The sequence below is a fragment of the Cornus florida genome, unplaced genomic scaffold (assembly GCF_030987335.1).
Source record: "Cornus florida cultivar Cherokee Brave unplaced genomic scaffold, ASM3098733v1 CherokeeBrave_3.0.0_Hap2_Chr04, whole genome shotgun sequence".
In the NCBI taxonomy this organism is placed as follows: domain Eukaryota; kingdom Viridiplantae; phylum Streptophyta; class Magnoliopsida; order Cornales; family Cornaceae; genus Cornus; species Cornus florida.
Window position 1 is genome coordinate 5,077,065 of NW_026775574.1, and position 8,579 is coordinate 5,085,643.

General features: G+C 35.9%; 2 protein-coding genes across 2 annotated transcripts; one reads left to right on the plus strand and one right to left on the minus strand.

Annotated features, from left to right (window-relative positions):
- The first annotated feature begins 586 nt into the window (after positions 1 to 586).
- Positions 587 to 3,041, plus strand: LOC132304652 (auxin-responsive protein IAA32-like). Its single transcript, XM_059802393.1, has 4 exons — positions 587 to 767; positions 1,744 to 1,980; positions 2,060 to 2,168; positions 2,993 to 3,041. Exons 1-4 carry the CDS (start codon positions 623 to 625, stop codon positions 3,039 to 3,041), a joined length of 540 nt encoding a protein of 179 aa, XP_059658376.1. The 5' UTR covers positions 587 to 622.
- Positions 3,042 to 5,633: 2,592 nt separating this feature from the next.
- LOC132302580 (receptor protein kinase-like protein ZAR1) lies at positions 5,634 to 8,579 on the minus strand. Its single transcript, XM_059799486.1, has 2 exons — positions 6,827 to 8,579; positions 5,634 to 6,696 (listed from the first exon to the last, which is right to left on the minus strand). The coding sequence occupies exons 1-2, from the start codon at positions 8,295 to 8,297 to the stop codon at positions 6,029 to 6,031; spliced, it is 2,139 nt and encodes a 712-aa protein (XP_059655469.1). The 5' UTR covers positions 8,298 to 8,579; the 3' UTR covers positions 5,634 to 6,028.

An 8,579-nucleotide genomic window follows, 5' to 3' on the forward strand; every position in this document is an offset into this window, starting at 1 on the left:
TTTAGATTCCTAAAAGTTGTACTCCCTCCATCCCACTTTAAATGTAGTTTTCGGGAATCGATTGTGAGTCACGGTTTCTGAATGCGACATTTAAAGTGATGTTTGTGAGTCATGGTTTTCGAAGGCGACATTTAAAGTGGGATGGAGAGAGTATATATTACGATTTTCAAAACGCGTCTATATAGTTAAGAGACGTCTACATATATTCTGAGGCGATGCGAGAAGTCACAAAAACCATGTCAACTGTTTATATGTTAGTCCTATCAGCACTCAATTCACATTATACTAGTTTGTTGTCTTGCTTTTGTTTGTTGCCAGATTGGAAGCAGAAAAGATGGATCTTTGTAGCAATGTTGGGATGCAAATCCAAAACAACTTTTGCTAGGATCATTCTGGCCATCACTTGTTCTTCTCATCTTTTTCTACTTCCTTGAGTTATTATTTGCATGATTGATAATGGGGTAAAGGCTTTCTTGTCTTCCATGTCTGGTCACTTAGCCCCCACTTCCACTAGCATTTCTGATGTCAAGTTTAGTTTTTTTTCCCGGCAACGCATGGTATATATATGTGTGTATGTGTGTGTATATAATGTAGGTCTCTACTTAATAAAAAAACTCTATACATGGAGTCAAATGCATCAGGGTACCTTCTAAACCATGCAACTCTTCACTCAGTTTATTATGAAGCCAAGGAGGATGATGGTCTAATTGACTTGGGCCTTAGTCTTAGAACTCAGCAGCCTGAAGCATATCATACATCTGGAAAAGGTACTCTTTTTTAATTATATGGCTTTTTTTTTTTCTTTTCTTTTTTTAATTTTTTTTTTTATTACATATAATGCAACATTCTGAACCTTATTGAATCTTATATATAATGATGGAAAATTCATGATTTGGGAATGTATTGTACTTGGAATAATAAAGGACTCATCCAGTAATTGAAAGTTCCAAAAAAAAAAAAAACAAAAAAGGTACTGGAGGGATAAGTTAGTTAGTGCCAAACTTGGTAGAATTTGACTGTGATTTTGGGGGAAATTAAGTACACTAAAGTAGTTGAGGTAATCAATAGGTCATTAGCCCAAATGGTCAGATCTCTCATCGATTCCTCCCTAAAGGACAAGGATTCTCTGCTTACAATAATCAAGGGTTGTGATTGAAATCACGGCCTTGATTGTCGTACAACACTAAATTCTAACTCCCTCCCCAAATGGGTGATTAAGTATTGTAGGTGAGTGCACCTTTGTGACCAGAATTTCTGTGGTCAACAATCAAGGGTTGTGATCGAAGTCACAGTCCTTGATTGTTGTACAACTCCCTCCCCAAATGGGAGATTAAGTATTCGAGCCTGCTAAGGGTAATATTGTAGGTGAGTGCACATTTGTGATCAGGATCTCTGTTGTACGGCAATCAAGGGTTGTGATCGAAATTACAGCCCTTGATTGTTGTACAACACTTAATCCCAACTTCCTCCCCAAATGGGAGATTAAGTATTCGAACATGTTAAGGGTAATATTGTAAGTAAGTGAACCTTTGTGATCAGGATCTTTGTTATACGACAATCAAGGGATGTGATCAAAATCACAGCCCTTGATTCTTGTACAACACTTGATCCCAACACCCTCCCCAAATGGAAGATTAAGTATTCAAGCATTCTTTTTGTTTGAATTTTTGAAAATAAAAAATAAAATAAGTAGTAGTTAGAAATGTGCTAATGAAATCTGGCATTTGAATTGGTGTAACCTAGATGATTATGGTGACATGATAGACTGGAACCAGTTCAACCCACAGCTGAAAAAGGCAAACATGGAATATCCAAAGAGTCTAGCAGAGGATTGTGATGATGAAACAGAGGGTGTGCAAAGCAAAGAGCGCTGGGCTTATGTGAAGGTTAACATGGATGGGGTCATTATTGGAAGGAAAATTTGTATGCTTGATCATATGGGTTACTCAAGCCTTGCACTAAAACTTGAGGATATGTTTGGTGGGTGGTAAAATCTTCATGAGCTTCTGATTTTTCTTTTATAAGTTGTTGACATAATTTAATGTTAATTCTTCTTTAGGCAAACAGTCCAAATCTGGTTTGAGGCTGTTCCAGGCTGGGTCAGAATTTTCTCTGTTTTACAAGGACAGAGATGACAATTGGAGGACAGTTGGTGATATCCCATGGAAGTAAGTTTTTTTATTATAATTATATATGCTAAAGTTTTATGAATTGTCATTCATACGTTGTAAGACTTATGTTACATCACACTTCAAAAGTAGCGAAATATTAACCCATATTATTCGGATATGAGCGTGGGATATGCGTTCGGACACTTTTAATTAGATATGTACAAAAAAGGTGCAAGGGTAAATCCAGATACTGCCAATGAGTGGATTGATATTTCTTTGGGTGGACTAATAGTAGTAATAAATTTTTATTTTTTGGGCTTGGCTAAAATTAGTTATAGTAAATTTTTTTTTTTTGTTTGGAGCCCATCCCTAGATCCGCCAGTAAAAAAACTTATCCAATAATTCAATTTTATTATATTTTACTTTAAAATGAGTTAAATGTCTATATTGAACATTTTATTACATAAAAATATTACTTCATTCTAAAAAATAATAAAATAATTAATAAAATGAATATTTAACCGTGTCCATGTATTATTCTGTTTGGAGATTTGACATGTCCGACACATGAATTCATACATGTGTCCGTACACGTACCCAAATCTATGTAAAATAGGTTGTCACCTAATTGCAAATATCTCACTCACGTTAACCTAATATCAAAGACTCTTACCTTACATTTTAGAGGTCAAAAGTTCGAATTCCCTTGAATCAAAAGTTCAAAAATGGTCCAATGCATATGGGACCGGACAGTGCATTTGCCCAATAGTGGTCATGGGATGTTGAAGAGGCCTGACACCATCGTCATTGAATATATATATATTAATTTTTTGGCTGAACTCAATGTGTTTGCTAATTGTGTTTTTTAATTACCTGAACAGGGAATTTGTAGATTGTGTGAAGCGCATTAGGATTGTGCGTAAAGAATGAAGCTCTTGCTCTCTCTTTATTGGCATTTGCAGTCTCTCACTCTCATTTGGTCTTATTAGTGTTTTTATGCCAAAAAAAAAAAAATTGGAAATGAAAATGGCAGCTCTTACATTTTTGACATGTCAAGTGGACACAGATCTGTTTGGTAACCAAGGCTCTAATTTTTTCAGCTACCACAGCGTGCAGATAAGATTATTCTTTATTATTTGTAATATAGAAGATCCAAATTATAATCGAAATCAAGAAATTGACAGAAATATACATACGCGCCACACACAAAATAAAAATTTACGTGTTTCACCGTAAATTCTACATTCAAACATGTTTAGCCGCCAACACCTCTCTTTCCCTTTCTCTAAACTATATTTTGAATATTTTCTCGTAAAAAACCACAAATTTTAAAACCACCATAATTCCAAAATTGAATCCACGACTCTCAAGTCAATGTTTGGGATTTATGACCTGGGCGAATACAAAATTCCGGCCATAATTTCACAAAACCTCAAAAAGATATTTAAAAGCAAAATTGGTCGCTCCATTAATTATGATGGACCACAGTGTTTAAATTGCAAAGATGGTATATAGCATTTGTAAATCTTTTGCTACATAAAAGTTAAAACAAGACATTTTTGGAGCCATAAAATACATTAAAATAGTGGTGGCTAATAAAAAAAGAAAAAGAAAATTTCTAAGTTAGTTCAAGCATGAATGGCGGCAATTTATGACACAAAAGGAGTAGAAATTACAGTGCTGTATTGAATTGACTAAACGACATTCCGACAAGCAGATCTATTAAAAGTCAAATTACACATGTATTGAATCTATTGATGGCCTATCAGAGACACGAACAGTTCAAATTCTAATCGCTTTGTGGAGTATATATATATATATACATACTAATAAGGTTAAAACCTTAAATACGTTTCCACTTGGTTCCGTACGAGTTCTATAATTCTAGCTTTTCAATCACAACCAGTCTTGTGATGTCTGGTTGTGAGTTGGCTATATTCTATCTTTTTTTAAATTTTTTTAATACTATCCTTGTTAGCCATAGATTTGGAACGATAATAAAGTTATTTAACTTATTATCTTTAAAAGTCTTGACAACTGGTGACAGAGTACAGATAACAGGCTAGTGTTTAAATTCAAAGTCACGTCATTAATACCAAATTAGGAGAAAGTCATGGTCACGAGAGAGCACATTCTATTATGACTTCCACCTTCGCAATTATTTGTTATTTGAATTTGTAATTAACAGATAAATTTTCAGTTATTTATTTTAATTTCATAATATAAATAACATTTTAAGTCAAGAATTTACAAAATTAGAAGAGAATTGAACCCATACTAAAATGCTAGATACAAGCATCTAAAGGGAATATTTAATGATTATGTTAACGTCTCCGTTACTTCATATTACATATTACCTTTTTCCCAATTTGAATATCGTTTTGAAAAATTGTGACTCACAATGAGTCACAATTTTAAAAGACGATATTTAAATTGGGACAAAGAATGTATATTTTAAGTATGTTTATGTTGAAATATCAAAAAATAACGTAATGCCTTCTTACTAAATATCACTAAAATATGAGTCACAATTTTCAAAGACGACATCTAAATTGAAACAGACGAAATATATTTTAAGCATGCTCATATTAAAATGTCAAGAAATAAGCTAATGCTTTCTTACTGGATATCACCAAAATGTTACCATAAAATACAAATTCGATGCAATCCCATGGGCTTTTAATACAAAATTGATGGGAAATCACTCAAATCAGTCTGAGTCATATAGTTAAATCAGAAAAGTACACAATAGTAAAAAAAAAAATTTAAAAAGTACAGAGTGATATGAAGGACCCAGTGGAGGACGGTTGTTATATATTCTGAACTCTTAATTCAACTTTGCTTCAAATTTTTTGCAAAGTATTTTGACATTTTTACACTTATTTTGTAACTCTAATTATATAACAGTATCAGGGAGGGCGATTGTTATTCACTCAAAACTCTATACTTACATTTTGCTCATTATCATAATGAAATTCATGTGACTTACCTGTTTTTGTTTGTGTTATTATGTGCTTCAACGTGTCCAACCAGTGTCCAACCAGTTCCGTTACCGAACCACTATGCACCTCAAGTGGTAATCTCACTCTTTTATGTGCTTCCACGCGCAACACCGATAATCTCACGCCTCAACGTGTGAAATCTTCACAACTCCGTCATTGCATGTCGCGCGCCATCAACAGTCATGGGCTTCCCAAAGCACAATCAACAAATTCGTCACCTATACGCCTTCGCGCTTCAATGTGTCTCGAGTGGTTTTCACGTTTCACCACCTCTTTTATGATTTGTCTCCAAACTCAAATTAGTTTCATGCTCACTTGATTTTGAGGGACCGCTAGATTATAAAAATACTATAATATTCCTTATAAACAAATTAGGGTTTACACACCTACAATATAATATTTTTTCTATTCCTTTATTTTCTACACCCACATGTGGTCATTTCATCTGTGATTCTTCACATGATCATCTATGATCTTTCACACGTCCACCATATGCTAATAGGTTAAACAGATGCAAAGAAACAACAAACAAATAATTATTTCAATAAATAAGAAAAACAACAAGCAGACAAAAGGTCTACAATAAGAGCAAGAAGAAGAAGACAACCTTCCAGTACACATATATATAACAACAGCCAACGCACCACACAAACAATTTCAATCTCCCACTCTTACAGCAGACCTACCTTTGCCTAGCACATCTACAATGAGAAACTATAGGATCCTACATTGAATGAAGTCAAGAACTCTATCTTCACCAAACTATTATGCAATTCTTTTTCCCTTGGACTGCTTCACCATTGTCATATTTTCACCGAAATTCGAATTAAACCATCTTCTCAAGACCCCAAATCAGTTTGACAGCAACTTAAAGCTTCATTCATAATCTGAATTTTAGAAACCAGGTAGCAATTTTCATTCATCTGATGTAGCCAATCTCTCCAAAACGTCGGAGACATGCCTCATTGTCGGTCTCCTCTCAGGGCTGGTCTGTATGCATGCCATTGCAATCTTCAAAACTGCAATCATCTCCTCTTCTTTATCAGCATCTTGAGCTAAATATGGATCCAAGACATCAGAAAGTGGCTTTTTTTCTTCAATGCAAAGCTGAAGCCAATGAACGATATCCATTTCCGAGGCACCCACTTGGACTATTGGCATTCTTCCGGTAATCATTTCGAGTAAGATCACCCCATACGAGTAAACGTCCCATTTCTGTGATGGCTTCACCACTTTCAGTGCCTCGGGAGCTTGGTAATAGGATCCCAAGTTTGCGGCCGAATTCGCTGTCATAGCTTCTGATGCATTGCTTTGTTGCCTCTGGTGCTGTTTCTCAGCGGCAATCCGATTGGATTGCAGGGTTGGGGTTCCTCCGGCTATATTGGCAAGTCGCCCAAGTCCAAAATCAGAGATATGAGGCTCCAAATTCGGTCCAAGCAATACATTATTCGGCTTAAGGTCTCCATGGACATATTTTTTGGGGCTATATTCATGTAGATAAACCAACCCTTTTGCTGTCCCTTTCATTATTTTCAACCGAATAGACCATGATGGTGGAGAAAAAGATACAATTCCAGCCTTTCCTAATGACATTAATATTCACAACAATCAAAATTAGAACAATGCCTATACAAAATCACGTAACAAAAATAACTACATTTTACCAAAAAAACAAATCACAATATTACAGGCAAGGGGTTTGGTGAGACTTACCATGAATTGCAACCGCAAGGTTTCCGTTAGGTATGTAATCATAGATGAGCAGCTTCTCATCAACAGACCAATAGTAGGCTCTGAGGTTCACAATATTAGGATGCCTTAATTTCCCAATTGCTTCTACTTCTGTCTGAAATTCTTTAAACCTTTGCGAACCTCCTTCCCCTAATCTTCTCACAGCCAAGGTAAGGCCGTCTTCAAGCACAACTTTGTACACAATCCCAATCCCACTCTTTCCGAGAACAAAAGCAGATGCCTTCAGAAGCTCATCTAGATCAAATGCCACCTGTGCATCAAGTGGCACAAGATCATATTGCTCTACATTTTCTGATAAAGTCTCGGAGTCATCTTTTCTAAAGCACAAACACTCCTTCCTTCCCTTCCCTCCCTTCGCGAAAACATAACCGTTCTCGTCCTTTCTACTACCAGCGCAAAACCTCGAGTAACAATACGAGAACAACAACCCGATAAGACAAATTCCAATCACATCACACACAACAATTACGGCTATATCGGTTTTGCTTAGTCCTCTTCCATTCCCATGCCCGGCATTATCACCAGCATTTGGCGGGTAGTTACTCGGCAAGTAAGGAATTGAGGAAGGTGAACTAGCACCAGGAGTATCAGGTGGACATGGGTTCTTCAATGGGGGGCCACAAAGGCCAGTATTTCCAATAAAAGCTGTTGGTCCTCTATTCATTAGAGCACCATTTTGTGGTATTGCCCCACTCAATTTGTTGTACGTGAGATCAATATAAACCTTCTCAGGAAGGTTTCCAAGGCTAGCTGGGATTGAGCCACTAAACAAATTGTGAGACAAATCAACTGTTCCTTGCAAATTAGACAAATTTCCCAGGTCATTAGGGATCGAACCAGCGAATTTATTGAACGAAAGATCGAGTTTCTCCAGAGAAACCAAATTAGCCCCAAACCCATCAGGCAGAGAACCAGTGAAATTGTTTTGACTGAGATCAAGTGTTCTTAATCTCTTGCACTGAATTAAAGAACTAGGTAGTGACCCATTGAAGAAATTTTGTGATAAATCTAAGTTTTGAAGATAATTAAGCTTCCCAATCTCAGATGGTATAGACCCAGACAATGAATTTCCATAAAGAACTAAACTTTGTAGCCCCTGAGCTTGAAAGAGCTGAACAGGTAAGCTTCCAAAGAACTTATTGTTCCTTAAATTTACATGCCTAAGCTCAGATAGAGATCCAAGAGCAGAAGATAGATTCCCAAAAAGTTTCTTCTTTGGAATACTAAGAGACACAACTCTTTGTTCTATGCATGTAATACCATTCCAAGAACAAGGGTTTTCATCAGAATAGTTCCAATTGTTCAATGACCTTTGTGGGTCTTCTTTAATGGACTGTTTGAATGAAAGAAGAGCAAAACCTTCATCATTCAAACAACCCACAAGAGCATGAGAGTTTAAATGAACTAAAATGAACAAAATCAAAGCTAACATCTCCAGAAAAGAAAGAAAAAAAAAAAAAAAAAAAAAAAAAAAGTGACCGTTAGAAATGGAGAGATGGGTTTCACAGGGCTTACCTTTCTCTTCACCAGAACCCCAATTGATGTTTGAGAAAGCTCAGAGAAACAATGAAGTTAGAGAGAGAGAGAGAGAGTGTGTGTGTGTGTGTGAGAGCTTTGACAGTAACGAAGAGGAAAGTGTTCTGTTTGGAAGAAAAGTAAAGTTGGTTTCAGCTTGCAAAGACCTTGGGAAGATAGATTAATTGAGTAAAATAGT

Bases quoted from the DNA above. Each gene is read 5' to 3' on its own strand.
- LOC132304652 (XM_059802393.1), top strand. From the start codon at position 623: ATGGAGTCAAATGCATCAGGGTACCTTCTAAACCATGCAACTCTTCAC. The intron at 768-1,743 runs GTACTCTTTTTT...GGTGTAACCTAG, and splicing joins ATATCATACATCTGGAAAAG to ATGATTATGGTGACATGATA. The intron at 1,981-2,059 runs GTGGGTGGTAAA...ATTCTTCTTTAG, and splicing joins AAAACTTGAGGATATGTTTG to GCAAACAGTCCAAATCTGGT.
- LOC132302580 (XM_059799486.1), bottom strand. From the start codon at position 8,297: ATGTTAGCTTTGATTTTGTTCATTTTAGTTCATTTAAACTCTCATGCT. The intron at 6,697-6,826 runs GTAAGTCTCACC...TAATGTCATTAG, and splicing joins CCTTGCGGTTGCAATTCATG to GAAAGGCTGGAATTGTATCT.